Below are 20,223 nucleotides of genomic sequence, written 5' to 3' on the forward strand. Positions count from 1 at the left end.
GACACACACACACACACAAACACCCATATTGATGAATTGTTACACGTATTTTTCGTATTGTTGCAACAATGAAAGATCGTATTGTGAGGCTGTACATTTATATCAACATTAAATATGTAAGCATTGTATACAATGTTCTATGGTTTGTACACTTGTATATATATATATATATATATATATATAATAAACCTAATAAAGAATAATATGTGAATGTAACAAATGTATGCAAGAATACATAGGATATGATTAAAACCCTCGTAATAAAAACACAACCGAAAACCCCGTCAATGGCCCGTAGATGTTAGCACGGTGTTTTTTTAAATTTACTTGACATTAATTCCAGAAGATTTAAAAGCAATTCCGCTGGAAACTTATTTTATGTTAATTTTGAAGTTGCAATTAAAAGTAATTTGATTAATGAATGCTAATGAAATATGACTTATTTTATGTTAATTTTAAAATTGTTAAAGAAATTTGATTAATGAATGTTAATGAAATGTGAGACCTTATTTTTTGTGGTTTTGCCGTCAGGGCCTTCGTATTTGTCCCCTTTGATCAGAAATGACCTTAAAATTTTGTGATTTCTTCCATCCCAAACGAAGTCAAGAGTTAATAAGAACCCTCTGACGTACTTCATATCCGCTGTTTAGAATAAATAAGTTTCTTTTTTTTTGAAAAAATATTCAAAAAAAAGTAATTTCACTGGAATTAATTTTAAAAAGTTAAATCATTTTAAAATATAATATTATTATTTAATAGAATTAATAAAAATAATATATAGCTTCATGTATATTTACATTGTATCTAAAGCTGAATAATACTAACAAGCCAACAATAATGAAAAAAATTATTCTTGGTTAATATATTTTTTCAATTTTGTAAAAAAGTTAAAGGTTACTCTCTTTCTTTTGCGCTTGCTTCAGAGGTTTCAACGACAAACACACACAGCGTATATGAAAACTCGTGAAAACCACGCATCATACACATTGCATATGATAGGCTGGGACCACTTTGTATTCGAACCCGGTCACTGCAGCAGCAAGACCAGGCGCCTTTAACCATTGAGCCATTATTGTAAATAAAAAATAAATATATAAAATTAAATTTTAGCAGAATTGAAACCAAAAACAATGCTTGTGCGTGATGTAGGTCATGTGTGCTGCTAAGAAAGAGATAACATAAGTTTGTAGAACGCATGCCGACAATAACATTTCAAGATAAAACACTTTGCTGTAAATAAATCATCTTGATCTCAAAAACATAACCTTCACAGATAAAACACTTTTGATAAATGTTCTAAAGTCTGTTTTTAGCATGAAGAAATAGAAAATTAGTGACAAAATTCCAATTTCAAGGTTAGAAAACAAAAGAAGCAAGTAAGACTAAATATTACATTTAAAAAAAAACAAATAACTGGAGTTTACATACATACGTAAAAGAAAAAGTTGTTACAGATGGTTTAATTTGTAATAGCATGAGAGACCTCCTACCTGTCGAGATATCCCATTCGAGCTCCAACATCAACTCGTCATTCAGACTCTTCCTGTCTATTTTCATCGTGGGTTCAACTTTACGTGCAAGTGATGACGACGACGATGGTGAAAAAGATGATGGTGATGGTTTCAAGAAAGACGACGACAACGACGGTGGTGGAAAAGTTGATGAGTCTATCAAATAAAGTAAAGAAGATGAAAATTACCATAAATATCTACTGGTACCTTTTCAATCAAACTGAATTGAACGTAACAAACTCAATCAGCTATTCATCAATTTCTCAATAATGATAAACAAAATGAATGTACAATCATTTGCATATACACAAACGTAGTGCATTCATATGCGCGCGCACAAACTTGCATATGGGTGTACCTGTACATACTCAAACAAGGATCACTGTACGTGATACAATCTCGCACGACAAAAATATTATTACACGTATGTAAAAAACGCATAAACAAAAAAATTTAAATCCAAAAAGTTCCAACTTGAAAAGTAATTTCCTTTGATGAAAAGGCAATCGGATGGTGTTTCCTGCGGTAAAATGGGACTAATGTTATTTTGAAATGTAATAAAGAACTGAGAATTTTAAAAATTGTAAACACTCATTATGGATGCATAATTGAATTATTGAGTCTGATATTGTTGTAGAATTTAAAATTAAACTTTATAAGTAGATGCCTGGTAATAAGGAATTTATTTTTGATCATAACATGAACATAAAAGGTTAATTTTATTTTATTTTGTTATATTTCTGTTACATTTATAGTCAGAATTTTTTTTAGTTGAAAGTGGCCTATCCACAAGTTTATCATTTTTGGTCATTTTCCAAAAAAAAAGTTTATGTTTTCAGATACGTGCATATTGACTTAGTGTTTGATCCCATTATAAAATATTATTTTGGTTATTGTTATTATAACCACTGCCGACAAAACAACATAAAATAACGTAACATAAAATAACATAACATAATACAACATAACATAATACAACGTAACATAACAACGTGGCATAACGTAACGATATAGAACACCAAAAAAAATAAAATTGCGTAAAATGTCGTCATCAACTAATCAAAAAAAAAAAAAAAAAAAAAAACCAGGGTACTGGAACACTGCAGGAAGGATTTCTCGTAGTCCTGACAACATATTTGACTCAACTTCACACAAGGACTCGCCCTGTGGATGATGTAGAGTAGGAAAATCAGCGTCAAGTGCCTCATAGCTGTAGTATTTTTACTTCAATCAAATGAAGTAGCTCTTATTACAATGGGTGAATATGTTTAAAACTATCAAAATTATTAATTCAAACTTCACATTATGACACTAAACTGAATAATAATAATACACTTTTTTTATTAATTTAATATAATTTTTAAAAAATTGGAAAAAAATTAGGTATCTCGTTAAAACTATCTCGTCAACAACTACATATAAGGAATTAGCAACAAACAGCACGATTTCGAATATTAAAGTATTTATTACAAATGTGCGTTGTTGTGCTAGTAAAAGTGTTAAAGTCGTAACAGCAGTGTACAAAATCTCAAGTACAAAATACGACATTAATTACATTACGAATAAGAATTTGGTTGGTTGAATGTTTTGTTATTCATTGTGTCTTTATATAAATAGATATATGTGCTCGAGACATATAAGTGTATCTCTATAGGCAAATGTGATATATGTATATATATATATACATTACCTATTTTATGTTTATTATATATTGATAAATGTATATTATACATGGGGCATAAAGTATACACAAACACAATAAATAAATATTTTTTTTTAATTTTGTAAATTAAAATAAATTAATATTATTTAAACAAAAAGTCAATTTTTAAGAAATGAAACGTAGTTGAATTAACAAATAGTCATTTTATTACTGGTTTCGATTACACTTGTAAAAAATTTAAGCAAATTATAAAGTTAATAATAACAATGTAACATCGTTGTAAAGTTTTAACAGTGCGATGATATTCCTTTGGGATGATGTAAGAACGCCCCATAAATTTCCTTAATTCTCCATTAACTGAAACCATCTGAAATTCAAACTTTGTAAATAAATTTTCACCCACCGTCTGTTCTGTAAATCACCGCTTACCCGACAAACACACACACACACCACACACACACACACACACACAAATACCTGAAATAACTTACGATTAATATTATTAATATAACAAAACGTTAATGTGAGTCAAACGAAAAAATTTTTTTTTCATTCATTTCACATTTCGAACACGCTCGAGTAATTACATCAGTGAGGTAGTTTGCAACTGACTAGCAGAAATTCTCAACGTTTAATTCTTAACGACTGTTGTGAAATATTTTACAAATAATTTAGCTTTTATTGCAACATCATATCAAGTATGTAGTTACAACAGCAGTTCTGTTTATTACGGTTTAATTGTTTTGTAGATTTGCATCAGCCGATAGATTTCGTGGAACATATTGAAAGACAGAACACCAGATCAAATTAATTTATTACATTTTAATCAGAACTCCAAATCAAATGAAACACATTAAGGCCTAGAATTAAAAACTAAATAAATTTATTTCATATTAAATAATTGCCTAAACCGTTTAAACAAGAAACACAAACAGACATATTTTATACATAGTAGTAATTATAATAATAACAGTAATAATGTTATTTGTGCTGCGCACTAAGCGTAGTTTCAGAGGCGCATTCTACATATCTTAGTTCGTTTTTTTTCACTGAGCCTAGATCGAAACCTGACCTCTCACTAACACTACTGCCCAATTTATTTGTTACCATCAATGGAACTATTATAGGTCGATAGCAGACACCCTGTATTGTACGGTTGGTAGGGCGAACCTTCCTTCGACTGAGGTTTATCTTAAATCTATGAGGTTTAAACGTTTTATACATATTTTCGTCAACTCGGTTACCGTACATACTGTTATCATCAGCAAATTCGTTCACTAAATCACTTGGGAAGATGTTTCTTTCATCTAATTTAGATTTTATGGACTCAAGATCACATTTTAACAGTGTTATCGACATTGAATGTGGCATATTTCCGAGCTTCCAGGCTTTTAACAACCTTGCAGCAACTTCTATGGTCCCGTCGTTACGCTCCATTTCAATGATGTGCAAGACAGATGTAAAATATTCAAATTCTATCTTCACCATATTTTCTAAAACATACACGTAAATATTTCCATGCTCGGAAAAGTCCGCACTTGGAAGTTCATACTGATATCTGCATAAAGGACATTTTAATATTTCCCCGTTCATTTGGTATAACACCTTCAGACAGGAAAGATGGCATTGATGCTGACAATGATTGAGGTAAACGACAACATCTTGAGGAGCAACCAATGCCTGCAAACAGATCGGGCAATCAACTTCTCGAACACTCCCAGCTTTAAGGATCACATCGTGCCTTAACATATTCGTCCAGCTGGTTATAGATTTACTTGGTTTTAAAACGCATAGTTTCAAAATGTTTTTATTTGCTCCTTCCATTTTATCTTCAAAAGTATTCGAAGACGATCTGATTTACAACTGCCAATGCACCTTATTACATAGCCAAAGGGGACCAAAAAATAATAATTTTTACGACATGATTGCAGATGGTGGATTGTAAAAAATGTGTCCATATCAGCTAAGTAAACTTTTAAATGTTTATGATGCAGTTGTAAAATCATACGACCATCTTGTAAAACAGCTTACTATTTTTTATGCATCTAATAATAAAGTTATTAAAAGTAAATTTAAAAAATTTTTAGAGTAAAAGTTATTAAATTGTAAATAAATATAAAATATAGGAAAGGGAGCAAACTAAGAATGCTCAACCACTTAACAAAAATATAAAATATCGAGTTGCAATTGCAGGCATTTACCAGCAATAAAACGTGATTTAAATGCATACAACGACAACATGTAAAGTGTACCATTATATAGATAGATGTCTATGCCCTTTATAACGATAACACACTCTAACTCAATAGGGGTTAAGTGGTTGAGGGAGCATCTTAGTTTGCTAACTATATTTTATATTTATTTAAAATGTTTTATTGTCAAAACATATAAGGCTTGTTTCATATACTTATATTGTTTTTTCATATACATTTATACACGTATACATGAAATAACAAACAAATTCAATAATATTCCTTACAAAATGTGATTAGATGTCAAGCTAGGTTGAATGTATATAAGTTCACAATGAAGCTCATCTAGCAATGACATTTTTGCCAAAGTTTAATATTCAATTATCATTTACTGTTAACAACCTTAGAGATAATAGTTGATATATATTATGTGATTTGATCATAGATTACAAAAAAAAAAATTTTTTTGTATCACGTAAATTGATTTTAGAAGCGTTGTTTCTGTGTATTTGTTAATTTTTGATAAATTTTGATATCAGTGTAGTGTCCTGTAGAGTATCATTCTTAATTTTCTCTTCCGTCGAATAACTCGAACGCCATGTGTATAAAAAAAAGAGCACACAAGTGCATATATCAGCATATTATTATGCAACACATACACATTGCAACACTTATAACACGACATCAACATAACATGCGGCGCATGTACTAGTACCTACATATATATATTACACATGTGTCGTCTCATTCTCTTCCATGGCTTAGTTAGTAGTACAATGCTGTTTTATCGGTGATATTTTATTTTTTGTACGGTTGCAAATTTATTTTACAACAATAAAGAATTCTGAAATTAATAAGTTCAAAATTATCATGTTTATAATGTTATAGCGGAATTAAAAAATTGGTTATTACATATTTCCTATTTTTAGTTTTACTAGAAAAATGCTGCAAAAATGAGGTATTTAGTGTTAATTATCTTACTACACGTAACCGAAAAAGCGAGTCCTTGTAGCAAGTTGAGTGCGGAATGTTGCCAGGATTTCGAGAGATCCTTCCAGCAGTGCATCAGCACTCTGGTTCGTTGATTAATAATTGCTGATGTTGTGTTTTTGTGGTGTTTTTCTTTTGCTATGTTCTGTTTTGTTATGTTTTGTTGTGTTTTGTTGTGTTCTCTACTCATTTCCCCGTTGTTTTTCAATAGTCATTTTAGGCTTAATATAATGTAACGATTGGAAAAAGTTTTCAAATGAAATTGTCTCGAAGGTCTGTTGGTTTTCATTGTAGCGTTTAGGTACATATTTCAAGTTATGAATTATATCATTTGCACTATTATAATTTAATTTGATTTTTTAATATTTACGACTAACAACAATTTATTGGCATAGCGTTCTCCGGATGACTGTCTCTTCATCAGCGGAAATTATTTCTCTAGTTAGGATTTTTTTTAAATTATGAATTTTCACGTTAACATGTTTGCTTGTTTGTTAATTTATATATGTGTTGATATATCTTAGTGCGCCTGTATGTTTATGTTGGTGTGTGTATGGGTCTTTTTTGCGTGTGTTTGTATATTTGTGTATGGTAGTTCAATTACTGTGGTTCAGCATTTATGATTCGCTTCATTTCAGTGAAATGTTGTTCATTTATGTTGACAGTAAACTTGTACAAAAAATTATTGTACACTTCTTTTGACAGATTCATCAACTACTACATCGAACTCATCTTCTTTTCCTTTATCTCCATCATTTTCCTCATCGTCGCCATCACTTGGAAAAAAAGTTGAACCCAAGTTGAAGATGGAGTTAAGGAGCCTCAACGACGAGTTGATGTTGGGTCTGCAGTGGGTTGTACCAACAGGTCTCTGATGATATTTTACTATCTTTGTATCGAAAATTGAATTAAAACACAAATTTTTGTTTTTCACGTTACGTGCGACTGAGATCGCCCCACTGTAAGGTTGGTCTTGGTAATCTTCCTGATGTAAACCTTACTCAAAAGCAAAAGCAAGCTATCGTTTTATACTCATTATATTTTATAGAATCAATTGATATTAAGACGCAAACGCTTTTATGTCAACGTAAAGCTAAAGTTTAGGTGCTATATTTCAATTCCTATACTACAAATTTTGGGGTTAATTTAAAGAAATTACATCTTTACAATAGCAATCTTTACAATTTTTTGTCTTGTTTAATTCGTTTTGTTGTAAAAATTGAAAAAATGTTTTCTTTTCAAAAAGTTGATCTGAAATACGTCAGGGGTTTCTTATTAACTCTGGAATTCACTTGGCACGGGAAGGATAAAAAAATGTTGAGGTCATTTCTGATCAAAAGGGACAAATATGCGGCACTCGTCAACGAAACATCAAACGATGAGGTTTCATATTTCATTCACGTGAACAAATTTCAAATGTCAATTGCATTCACATGACTCTCTAAATGTTTTGACAAAGTTTTCTTTGGTAAATTTTTTAAATAACTAAAAATTGACACTGCAAACAATAATTTCATGTAAGGCACATTGCCAAAACTTCTGTTTTCGAATGTAATTACAGCAGTTCTACTCTTGTTCTGTGTACTGTGCGTAGGCAGAAGTAGTGCTAATATGTACAATGCTGTAATGTAGAGAAATGTTGCCTACATGAACATATGCGTTGACTAGTATTATATTCAAACAGTTCATTCAATAGAAATGCACGTGCATGTGCGTGCTAATCTGTGTTAAAGTTCATTACAGATTATATATGTAATTTTTAGATGTTATTCATTGCTCAACTTCTTAACAATGAAAAAGACTCGTTTCGACAACATGGCCCAAACAATGGTAACAATACAAGCCCAGCATTGTAATGATAGCGTTAACTGCTGCTCTGTTAACACAACGGAAATACAACCCCACAACACAACTACTACTACTTCTCACGCTGTCGCTACTATTACTACTGATGCTGCTACTACTACCGCAAATACTGATAATTATGCTACTTCTATTACTACTACTACTACTACAATTCAAAAATTGTCATCATCTTCTTAGCGATCATCATCATAGTCATCGCCACAATCACCACTGCTTTTTTTTTACCAAATCACTGTCATCATTATCCCAATCACTACAATTATCATAGTCCTCCTCACAATCAAAATTACTTTCATGAATTTATTATTATTCTTCTATATTATTATTTATATTATTAATTAAAATATAATTACATACGTCATGAACAGGTGACTATTAAACACGACTGCATCACATTGTTTCCTAATGTCCTATATACACTGACGTTGACAACTTTTACATCATCATCACTATCACCACAATTGTCGTCATCGTTACCACCATCATCATCGTCTTCATCTTCATCATCATCATCATCATTGCTCTGGCACTCTTCAACAGTATCGGCTCAATTTTACACTCCAGCTAGCAATAGAGAAATTAACGAGGGCCACGAAGGTGATAATTATATTAACATAAATTAACATAATTATTAATAATACTATTTTAATTATGTTTAATTATGTATCATTAATTATAATTATTATTATCGCTATTCAAATAAATTAACTGGATATCATAATTGAAAATGCATACAAAGCAATTTCATGTGAGTGTACGTCTGAATGCATGGAGAGATAAAAATAAAATTTAAAAATGAATTAAGTATTAAAACGGAAATTTGGATAGGAATTAATACAAAAAACAAATGAATAATAAAATGGGTGAATGGATGAATGAATGAATAAAGTTAAATTTACGAACGAACGAGTGAGCAAAAACATGAATTTGTTGGCAGCTAGAGCGAGCGGGGAATGGACGGCAACGTTGAAATTGAGAATTTTCTTCGGCACGGCATCGAGCATGATGGCCTGCTTCCACGTGGCCCCCGCTAAATTTTTATTCTACAGTTACTACCTGTACCTTAGTCGAGGCCTTGAGCACCCGAACATAAATGAACACACACACAACATCACTGTCGACCCAGCAGTCAGTTTTCTTATTTATCTACCCTCCCTTCTTTATTGAATGGCTTTCATCTGTCTGTGTTTTGTACTAAATTAAATTTTTAATGTTTTTTATGATCAGAAAAACGCCGGTGAGCAGAGATGCGTAATGTTCAGGAACATTGAGGATGGAGTTTATTACATCTTCGTTAGTCGACATTAGTAACGTGGTTTCTGAAACTTGCATGGCATCAATATTTGTTCTCAATAAAATCGCATTGAAAGTTCAAAAAATTATGCATTCAATAAATTACTCAACCAGCTAAGACCATCATCAGTTCATGACTGCAAATGCAAGGACCTCAAAACAGGCTTTGACACTAAACTCAACTGTGTGGATTACTGTCTGGTCACTAAAGTTGGACCCATTGCGGTTAAATATGGTGAGAATGATGACGATAAAAATGATGTCGATATCTGTGATAAAAACGTTGTTGTTGATGATTTTGATAGTAATGTTAATATACGATATTAGTGAATTACATCATTCCACAACAAATAATAACAATTTCACAAACATGACGTCAACGAACGTAGGTGAAGCCATTCCAACTCTTGGAACCGAAATGGAATTCGACCACCTCAACTCCAAAACAACGGCAGCGATTATGACGACGACAGTAGCCACCAACAACAAGCACACACCACACACTGCTGATGGCTCACTGCTTCTAATTTTGCTCTACGTAATCGTCGTCATCGTTGCTGTCCTCGTCATCACCATCATGGTGACGTGTGTGTGCTGGATCAGAAGAAAGCGACAGACGGAGAAAAAACGAATTCTCAGATTCCAACAAACTCGAAAATTTAACCAGGAAACGATATTAATTTCTTCTTGAATGGTAGCAGCAGCATCCATAAAACGAAAAACTAATTCAAATTTAGATTTATTAAAAACTGACCTGAAAAATTTTTAAATTAAAAAATTGTCAAAAATGTATTTGTATTTTTTATTCCCTATTTTTAGAAAATTTTACTATGCCACTCTTATATAGGTGCGTTATAAATAACATGAAGGCAGTCAAGAAAGTAAATTTCATCGGAATCAACTCAAACGTAGAAATGAAAGTTGGTGTACTACACCGCGCTACGACATAGGCCTCAGACGCAGCATCAGTTAATAATTAATATAATTATTTTTAAAGAACAACAATGATGACATCCTAAATTATCAAAAGCATGTCACAGACAATATAAGGTATAATTCATTCAAATGAATAACATTTCTTAAATATAAAATGATAATTATATTATTTAGATACATAAAAGAACCATTAATGTAAAATTGTAGTTTAATACTTTTTATTAAACATATTAAACATATTTTAAGTATCTAAAGGTTGAATGATGATTTGATTACTAACATTTTAATACAAAAGAATAATTTCATAATAGCTTGCCTCTAAGGAAATAGTTATTTCCCAATTTCTCGGCTGTAACTACTGATCGTGCATCAACGCTCTTCTCCTTTATATACGTTAAAAAATTCATTGACACGTAAGTAGCGTCTATTACTTCATATAAATTGTTCTACATGAAATTAACTCAACCGAATAGAGTTTACATCATTCATACGTAATAACCATTGAAAAGAAAAATATATATTATAACTGGAGATTTCGTAGAATTAAATCTGAAGAGCACACACTTCGAATGAGTCAACCACCTTCGGTTTTTCAAACTGACTTACAGATACTTGACATTTAACAACTTTCTCAATATGTTTCTCAGCAACGTGTTTAACCTTTTCTTCAATATTCATTACAGTATCAGTTCCGAATTTTTTCGTACCCCTTTCTTCGTCGAAATTTTTTTCGACATTTCTACTCATTACTTCAACAGTCAGCATTTCAGAGAAACTTGTTGCTTTCTTCCTCAAAAAACAACTGCTGCCAGTTTTTTTGTTCACCGATTTCACACTTTTGAATCCTCCCAATAAAAATATTTTATCCTTCCAAACTGAGCCTTTCATGGCATATCGGGGAAAGGTTAAAGTAGCGGAGAGGACAACCCAGAGATCGTTGCATTCCTGGTACATCAAGATCCTGTCAGTAACTCCACCTTGGATCAATCCACCCGTCAACAACAACCTTCCACTAACTGCTGCCAACGTTGAATGACTTGTTGGAACGTTGAGGTCACTTAGTTTCAAAACTGAAGAGTTTTCAGCTGGCAACAAATGTTGCGAGGAGGATGTTGTCAATATGGGCACGTCCAAACATGTGGAAAACACCTGTCCTGGTCCAAAACTAACTTTGAAGTATTTATTTTCCAAATGTTTACTAACTTCAAACTGTTTTAACCGTTTACAAAAAAATGAAGCCAAACAAATTTTAAAAACATCGGCATGCAGTAGAATGTGAAGGTTGGTCGGGTGCATCAAGTTTCCTTCGTTGACGCTCAGTGCTTCGTCATCTCCGTGAACCAACGTTGCACCTCCAACGGCAAACAACTCGTCATTCCAAATTGAAAACGCAACACCAGCACGTGGCAACTTTACAGGCAGACTTTTTTCTTTCCAGGAATCTTCATCAGCATGATAGGACAACATCGTGAAAAGCTCTGAAGATTCGTAAGGAAAAGATTGTGAAGAATAACTATTCGCTGCCTTTTGTGCACTGCTATTCTTACAAAAATCTTCACTGCTTGCATCACTTCTGTCATTCCCAGTTACATCACTGCCAGCCTCACTTACGTCACAAACAGTGACGTCATTGCTAGCATCACTTCCGTTGTCAGTGACGCTAAGTGAATAGCTTCTCTCCAGAGATGAAACAACGCTAATATAGCTGATTTTTCGTGTCACGGGATTACCATTGCTCTTCTGGTTATCAATAACAATCGCGTCAGGCTTGTGTTTTATTACATTTTTCCCGGGAATAAAAGTTCCAGTTAAGTTTTTGTAATCAGCTTTACTGTTTTTCAGACGACTGCAGATTTCATCTTCTTCAAAATCGCCGTAGTTACCGTCATCCGGAGTTTGTAGATTGTGAAGTTGCTGCTGATTAAAACGACCACCTGAATGAAATAAAATGACGTTATTCTCGTAAACTCCTATCGTTGAGATTTCATTCCTCGTTGAAACTGGTTTTCCAGAAGTCCATCTGTTCTGCGAGAAATCATAAATATTTGTCGTGTAATGCTTACCCATCGCATCTGATTGTTTGTTGAGCACTTTGCCATTCCCGTAACCAACTTTGTAAGAAGTGCTGCATGCGTCATCGTAACTGTTGCAACGATTGTCGTTGTTGCTGTTATCAACATTTTCAACGCTTCCGTTCTTACTGTTATTGATGTTGCTGCTTGCTTCGCAACAAAAAAGGTAGAGTTTGTTAAAAATAGTTGCGCAACAGTAATGTTGAATTTTGTTAGAAAAGTTGGGATTGTCTGCAAGTTGCAACTCTTTCCAAGAGTTTGATTTGATGGTATAACTGTCGGCAATGTTGAGGGCATATATTTTGTTAGCTACGTTGTTGATTTCTTTGTGATTAGTTGCTGAATCACAGATTTTGATGTTGGGGTAGATTGTTTGTTGAATGGAGTTTGTTAATGTTGAAGACGTTTTTGATTTTGTTGCTGTTGTCGGAATGTTAATCAGGAGTAAGGAGGTGTTAGTTAGTGACGTCAGCGATTCTGCACTTCTATTTTTATATTTGTTGTTTTGGTTGCTGAGGAAGTTGATGCTGTCGTGATGATCATTTATATTGTCGTCGCAACTAGTGACGTTGATCCTAGAAGTGAAGTAATTATCGTCGTTGCTATTGTTGTTTAAACATCTTTGGCTGCCTTCAGTTGACGTTGAATAGTTATCAAATGTTTCATTTGAAGATGCCGTCACGTTCCTCAAATGTTTCCCACAAGGCTCTTCCACGAGAGGAATATCAAGTAACCAGCTGCCTGATTCAACGTCGTTGAAACAGAGCCGTGGAATGTAACCGGAGTAAAAACGTTTCGCCTCATTTTGTTGAGTTATTGAGTTGATTTCAGCTTGGTTTGTTAAATCTTTGACATTTTGTTGATTTTCAGTTGGTGCATGTGTAGTTGATGTTTGTGTGGTGAATGTTAGTGTGGTTGATGAACTTGGAAGTAACTTTTGTGATGTCGGTGATGAATGCGAAGATGACAACACCCACTGACTTGTTGGATCAGAAAATGAGAAAGATGAAAATGTAAATTGACGACTGAATTGTTGTTGGTTGTTGTTGTTTGCGTTGTTGTATGGTTTGAATGCTGTGTGTTTGTGCAGTTTTGGTGGTGTTGAGGTCAACGATGGCAATGAAATTTTGTTACCTTCCTCTTCCCGAGAGCCGCTGAGAGTCCCAGAACTCGTTTCAATCTTGCAACGACAGTGCGTTTTCGATATTTTTTCAATAAATTCTGAATTTTTTAATTTTTGAGACTCCACTCGTTGCTGCCAATTTTTTAGTTGAGGAAACGGCGAAGTTGTTTTAGAGAAAATATGTTCGGTCTGTTGTCCATTTTTTGGAAAAAAATAACCAGCTGGGGTATAATTTTGTTGAGAAATATTTTTACAAGGTGGAATTAGTTTAAATGTTTCAAGTGCAAGTGAAGGTTTAATGACGTGAATGTTTAATGGTCTCCTGAATTTGTTGCATATGTTGTTCGCTACAATGCTGTCGTTGTTTATCGGACTGTTGATTGTTTTGTTCGTCCTATTTGCAACTGTTGTTGTTGAATTTATGCAAATGCTTAGGTTGGTATTGTTGTTATTTATATTGTCAATGTTGTTGTGGTTGTTGCAGTTGTTGTTGCAGCAGTTGTTGCAGTTGTTGTTGTTGTTGCAGTTGTTGTTGCAGTTGTTGTTGTTGCAGTTGTTGTTGCTGTTGTTATTATTTAATGTTACCTTAGTATCATCTGCATTTTCCATTTTCTCATCTTCAACACAACAACTTCCTTTGTATCGGTGATAATATTGGTTGTAGTTATGAGGGAGATGATGAAGAAAAGGAGAAGGGAGATGATGATGGCGGTGAGGGGATGTCGGATAGGAGTAAGAATGACGAGGAATAAAGAAATATCCTTTTACGTCATCGTCGTCGTCATCGTCAAATTGAATGTCAGGATGAGTAAGAATGTTACAACACTGATCGTCAGCGTGATAACGATAACAACATTCCCTATTATTATCATTGCTTCTGTTATCATTACCATCAAAGTAATTGTCATCATTGTGGTCCTTGACGTCATCATCGTTGATGACGTCAGAACCGATAGTTGACGTCATTCTACAACCTGAGACACTCAACGATGACGTAGAAAAATCCGTTTGTTGCAGAAAATTGGCAATGTTAGCACGGCAAACATTTTCATTATTATTTAACGAAACTAATGTCGGTTGATGTAACGGTGAGTCACTCTTGCTCATTGCTGCTGTCGCTGATGTAGTTGCTTTTGCGGCAGTTAGTGTTGTTGCGACTGTTGCTGATGTTGATGTAACTGCTGTTATTAATGTTTTTGTTGTTGTTGCTAATGTTTTTGTTGATGAAGTTGTTGATGCTGTTACAGGACCTTCTTCCGAAGATTGCGACATTGCAACAGACGAACCATGAAATTTTCCACTGAAAGATTTTGTAGATGAAAATGTTGATAAAACCATGTCTTCACCAGCATTTTGTTGATTGTGTCGTTCTACATTGTTGAGATGAACATTCAACAACATTTCGTCAATTGTTGGAGGAGATGGGTAAATTGTTGATATAGATAGTGGCTGTGGACTGTAATGATATCGAGCGGATGTTTGCTGGTGACTGTTCACTTGTATTATTATCATCTCATCATTACTCTCACTTTTTTCGCTATCTCTTTCAATTTTTTCATTGAAATTGTAAGATTGACGTTGTCGTTGCAGCTGTTGAAATTGCTGCAAATGCGTCTGAAGTGGTAGTAGTGGTTGTTGTTGAGACTGTTGCGGTTGTTGTACTTGCTGGGGTTGTTGCAGTTGTAGTTGTTCTAGTTTTGGAAATTGATCTAATAATTTTGTCTGTTGTGCACCGGAACGTTGTGGTTGTGATTGAAGTTGTAATTGTGAATTTCGTTGTTGCGGTTGTTGCGGCTGTTGTGGTTGTTGTTGTTGCTGCACTTGCAATTCTCGTAATTCTTGTAGGTTTTGTTTTCTTGTTTCTTCTTGTTCAATTTGTATCGTTCCTAAATATTCAAAACAATTGCGCTCGTTGTGAACATGCTGAAAGTGTTGGCTGCTATCATTAGGTGGAGTTTTTATTTGAGGATCTTCATGCCTGTGGATTTCGGGAGATTTTTGAATATTATCTCTATCTGTCTGTCGCTGAAACTTATAAACACCACCAACATCATCTTCCAGTTGTTGTTGATGTTGTTGATGTTGTTGTAGTTTGCTTGTATTGTTGTTTGTTGAGCTGTCAAAATATTGTTTACGTAACTTATTTTGTTTTTCTATGAAGCTGGTTTTAAAGGAATTCAACAGATTTTTATTGCTGTTGTCATCATTACCCATGCCATTGTCGACATCATGAAGTTTATCATCGGTAACAACGTTGTAGTTGATGGTGTTAGTGTTGTTGTTGTTGTTCGTGTTGTTGTTGTTTGTGTTGTTGTTTGTTATTGTAAACATATTGTTGTTAATGTAGCTAAAATTAGTTGATGGCTCACACGATTCACTTTGTTGCAAACTCTCTTCAACCTGTTGCACAACTGCTGTTTGTTGGTCTGTGGTTTGTTGCATGTTGCAAAATGTTTGGAAAATATTTTGCATCAGTGAGTCGTCCACAGTTCGTTTGTTGTTTTGTTGGAGATGAGTCAAGTTGTTGAGGAATGTTCCTCCACGTTCGATGACTTCTTGATTGGAATGTTGTTCAATGTTTTTAATGAATTCATTCAAATGAATTTGCAAGCTGGAAAGATTTTGATGGCATTGATGATGCTGTTGGTCATGCTGTTGTTGTTGTTTCGGTTGTTGTTTTTGAATCTTTTGTTGTTGCTGCTGTTGTTGCTGCTGCTGTAGAAGCTGCAGAATTTGAACAATATGAAAAAACGAAATAAGTTTATTATCTCTAGTAGGTGGTGCATTAACAGGACGCTGTCGATTTGAAGTCGTGCTTGCCAGCAAAAGTCGGCATAGATTCGGCAAAGTTTGAATCTCCCTGAGAAGTTCTCTCATATCGATGGTTGGTGCAGTTCTCATCATTATCAGGATCAGTTTTATCATTATCATCAGTCAGCTTTTTCATCTTCTTCAGTATCATCATCATCATCATCATCCTTGTTCGTAAAACCAGAGTCATCATCACTACTCTTGCCAACATTTTCAAAACTTTTGTTATTTTTCTTTCCCTTTTCCTTCTCTTCTCCACCATTATCATCATCATTATCATCATCATCATTGATTTCATCATCATCACTTTCATCATCATCACCTTTATCATCATCATCATCATCATAATTTTTGGCGGCACAGTTGTTATTCAAATTACCGTCTCCGTTATTGTTAACATTTTTGTTTTTACCAATCTGATCATCATCATCTTCTTCATCATCATCGTCGTCATCATCATCGTCGTCATCTTTATTATTTATTCTGCCATTTCTTGTCACAGCCTTCGTTCTCATAACATCCATTCTATTATCACCATCATTATTACTATAGTCGTTCTCACCATCGTCATCATCATCGTCGTCATCATCATCATCATCATCATCATTATCATTGTTTGTCAAAGAGTTACATTGCTGTTGGCGGTGATGATGGTCATCCTTCTGATACCGAAAACAGTCTTTACCGTTTTCGTAATTATCAACATCACTATCATTATCATCATCATCACCATCATCATCATCATTTTTAACACCGTCATCCCTTGTGTCATCATCAAAATTGTTTTCATCATCATCATCATCGCCATGTGGTGGTCGGCGCTGATGGTTGTGTCGTCGTTGTTGTTGTGGTCGTTGTTGTTGCGTTAGTTGTTGTTGTTGTTGTGGTAGTTGTTGTTGTGGTAGGTGTAGTTGCTGTTTGGGTTGTTGTTTTTGTAACTGTGGTTGGCGTTGTTGTTGTTGTTGGTGTTGGCGTGGTTGATGGACTTCTTGATGTTTTAAGTTTTTCGGCACAAACCTTTTACTGCAACGTTTGCAAACCTTCAAGCAAGCCGGGGATGATGAAGCTTTTTCTTCCGAAATCTTGTCATCAAGTATCTTTTCATTATCTTCTGTTTCTTTTTCAGGCGCAAGTTTTGATGGTGTTGGCGATATTTTGGAGGGAGATGGTGGTGAAGATGACGAAGACGATGAGGATGTTGATCTAGATACAGCTTCTTCACCGTGAGATTGAAACCGCTGTTTCTTAAACCGTTGCATATCGCAGAGTAACGATTTTTGATGGTTTGACTTGTGGCGATCATCTGGTTGCTGCTGTCCGTTTTGAGTGGTGGTTTGTTGCTTTATTTGTTGTTGCTGGTCATGACGTTGTTGTTGTTGTTGCTGCTGCTGCTGTTGCTTTTCGTACAAATGTTGTTCGTACACTTTCTGAATTTGATGTTGCTGGTCTCGTCGTAGTGGGTTATAGTTGTGTGGGTTTTGTGAACACTCGTGAAAATTCACATTATTGTTGTTCAATACGTTATCGTTGCCTTGCAGTTCATGTTTCTCTTTTGGTCTTGGAGTATAAAGCTGTTGCAACATTCTTTGTTGACATTGCTGATATTGTTGATGCTGTTGAAGTAGCGGTCGTTGTTGTTGTTGATGATGTGGCCGCTGTAGTTGCTGCTGCTGCTGCAGATGATGTTGCTGATGACGTTGCGGTCTTTGCCGCACGGCTGAATGTTCAGCTGACTCACATGGAAAGAGTAGTTGGTCTATGCGATCAGGAGCGAGACCTTGTGATAGAAGTTTGTAATAAGCTCTCTCTTTTCTCATGGTTCTTTTGTTTATAGTTTTCGCTCTACTGCTAGTTTTATAGTTCAACTTACTACTTTGTTTTAAATTTTTTCGCGCGTTATTTGTAATGTTTTCATTTTGTTGGAGAGGATGGAACAATGTTTTCAATATGTGCCGAGGGCTCTCACTTGATTCATTTAACTTCTCAAGTTCCTGAATGCTAATAAGGGCGTAATCAATATCCTTGCTGGGCTGACCCTTTGCAGTTTTTGAAATCTTGCTGTCTGTCGGTGTGTTACTCTGAAACAAACTTGCAGTATCCGTTTCAAATTGGTGTGGTAAAAACTTCGAGTGATTGAGGCTTCTTTGTTGTGGTTGCTGTTGACGCTTCTGAGATGTTTTAAGATTTTGAAGGTGCTGCTTGAGAGATTGATTCGTTTGCTCAAGCTTTTGACGCTGCTGATTTCGTTGTTGTTGTCGTTGACGGTAATTTGGAAAAAGAGCAATTTTTTTATTTGCTGATGTTGTTTGTTCGGAATTTAACTTCAATGAAAGAAGTTGCTCAGCAAAACTTTGGTTAATGAAATTTTTTTGAACACAGCCTTGATGAGGAGATTGGTTGTCGGCAGTTGTGCTGTTCATTGTCGACGTTTCATCTCGCTCTTCAATTCGCGGATTGTTAAGCGTTCGTTGCGATAATGTGTGTTGCTGCTGCTGCTGCTGATGTTGTTGTTGTTGTTGATGCTGCTTTGAGGAGAGATCTGTTGCTAATTTTTCACTCGTCGTTTCAACAGTTTCATGCAACGTCTTCGTAACTTTTTGGTTGCGTGGTGTGAGTGGTGTGGGGGGTGGGGGAGGTGCCAAGCTGTCTGCCAGCCGCTTCAAGTTTAAAAATTTTTGACGCTGCGTTTGAAAATAATTTTTTTTCTGCAATGTCGAGAACTTTCGCTTCTCTGGAATGGATTGTTTTGAACGTGCTGTAACAAGATGTCGTTTCAGTGGCTGATGCACTAGATTAGCTGCTTGTTGATTCTTGCAGTGTGAATCAAGTTGTTGTTTTTGATGAATGAGTGGTTGCTGTTTGCGAAGTTGTGACTGTTCATGCTGCTGATGATCGTTTTCTGGTTTAGGATGCTGGGAAATTTTTATAAGATTAAGAAATGGCTCCATTTGTTGACGTTGCGATTGTCGTTGCTGATGTTGTGGTTGCTGATGTTGTGGTTGTTGTCGTTGAGGTTGTTGATGTTGTGGTTGCTGATTAGGCTGTTGTTTTTTTTGTTGTTGTGAATGTTGCGATTGTTGTTGAGGTTGCTGGTGTTGTGAATGCTGTTGTTGTTGCTTTTTCTGTTCCAGTAATAAAGAAGTGCCTGAGCCATAAAGTTGCTGCTGCTGGAGCTGCTTGCGCATTTGCTCTCTGTATCGCAGTTGGTGTTGTTCGTTGTGCTGCTTTTGATTTCGTAGCTGTTGTTGTTGTTGATGATGTTTTGTTTGTTGTTCTTTGTGCTGTTGTTGAGGTTGCTTTGAATTTTGCGGTTGCCTTTGTTGTTGATTCAGTTGTTGTTGGCTTTGCTGTTGACTGTGTTGTTGTTGTTTTTGTTGTGGTTGTTGATTTTTTTGACGTTGTTGAAACTGTTGTAACTTTGACTTGACGAGTGGGTGATTAATGAACAATGAGATGTCCTCATTCGTAAGACCTTTTCGAAGTAACTCTCGCAAAACACTTTTTTGTTGTGACTGACGTGACTGACGGGATGGATGTTTTTGTTGCATCTGACAAAGTTTCGGAGACTCAACTGATGACTGAGTGACAATAGAATTTATATCTAACAATGTTGAAGGGCAGCAATCGGCACTGTTGTCGCTGCAGTATCCGAAGCAGTGGTTAGGTAAGCTACACACGTCATCAGATGTCTGCTCAGAACTAAAATAGTGTTGGTCGTTTGTCGAATGCGCATTTCGCTTCTTCAACTTCATACGCTGCTGTGTTT

General features: G+C 34.8%; 5 protein-coding genes across 5 annotated transcripts in view; 1 reads left to right on the plus strand and 4 right to left on the minus strand.

The window, feature by feature from the left end:
* HELRODRAFT_191220 (hypothetical protein) overlaps positions 1–2,917 on the minus strand; it is a 6,449-nt gene extending 3,532 nt beyond the window's left edge. Inside the window, exons 1-4 of the mRNA XM_009016724.1 lie at positions 2,597–2,917; positions 1,986–2,031; positions 1,491–1,667; positions 506–642 (exon numbers count right to left, since the gene is read on the minus strand). Coding sequence (XP_009014972.1) covers positions 506–642; positions 1,491–1,667; positions 1,986–2,031; positions 2,597–2,719 — 483 coding nt within the window. The 5' untranslated portion in view covers positions 2,720–2,917. The remainder of the gene's footprint in view (positions 1–505; positions 643–1,490; positions 1,668–1,985; positions 2,032–2,596) is intronic.
* A 1,238-nt stretch (positions 2,918–4,155) lies between these two features.
* Positions 4,156–4,998, minus strand: HELRODRAFT_170907 (hypothetical protein; the record flags this gene model as incomplete). The annotated part of the gene is made up of 1 exon (XM_009016725.1): positions 4,156–4,998. One exon carries the CDS (start codon positions 4,996–4,998, stop codon positions 4,156–4,158), a length of 843 nt encoding a protein of 280 aa, XP_009014973.1.
* A 1,172-nt stretch (positions 4,999–6,170) lies between these two features.
* HELRODRAFT_191221 (hypothetical protein) lies at positions 6,171–10,307 on the plus strand. The gene is made up of 10 exons (XM_009016726.1): positions 6,171–6,270; positions 6,305–6,442; positions 6,752–6,797; positions 7,062–7,223; positions 7,603–7,739; positions 8,591–8,819; positions 9,160–9,350; positions 9,450–9,515; positions 9,630–9,750; positions 9,905–10,307. The coding sequence occupies exons 2-10, from the start codon at positions 6,320–6,322 to the stop codon at positions 10,204–10,206; spliced, it is 1,377 nt and encodes a 458-aa protein (XP_009014974.1). The 5' UTR covers positions 6,171–6,270; positions 6,305–6,319; the 3' UTR covers positions 10,207–10,307.
* Positions 10,308–10,753: 446 nt separating this feature from the next.
* On the minus strand, positions 10,754–16,523 carry HELRODRAFT_170910 (hypothetical protein; the record flags this gene model as incomplete). Its single annotated transcript, XM_009016727.1, has 2 exons — positions 10,754–10,834; positions 11,034–16,523. The coding sequence occupies 2 exons, from the start codon at positions 16,521–16,523 to the stop codon at positions 10,754–10,756; spliced, it is 5,571 nt and encodes a 1,856-aa protein (XP_009014975.1).
* A 799-nt stretch (positions 16,524–17,322) lies between these two features.
* The window catches only part of HELRODRAFT_170911 (hypothetical protein), a gene marked incomplete at both ends in the record, with an annotated part of 8,014 nt that continues 5,113 nt past the window's right edge, over positions 17,323–20,223 (minus strand). The window contains 2 exons of the mRNA XM_009016728.1: positions 17,323–17,395; positions 17,475–20,215. Of these exons, the coding sequence (XP_009014976.1) occupies positions 17,323–17,395; positions 17,475–20,215 (2,814 nt within the window). The remainder of the gene's footprint in view (positions 17,396–17,474; positions 20,216–20,223) is intronic.

This window comes from Helobdella robusta (genome assembly GCF_000326865.2).
Source record: "Helobdella robusta unplaced genomic scaffold HELROscaffold_19, whole genome shotgun sequence".
NCBI classification, from domain to species: domain Eukaryota; kingdom Metazoa; phylum Annelida; class Clitellata; order Rhynchobdellida; family Glossiphoniidae; genus Helobdella; species Helobdella robusta.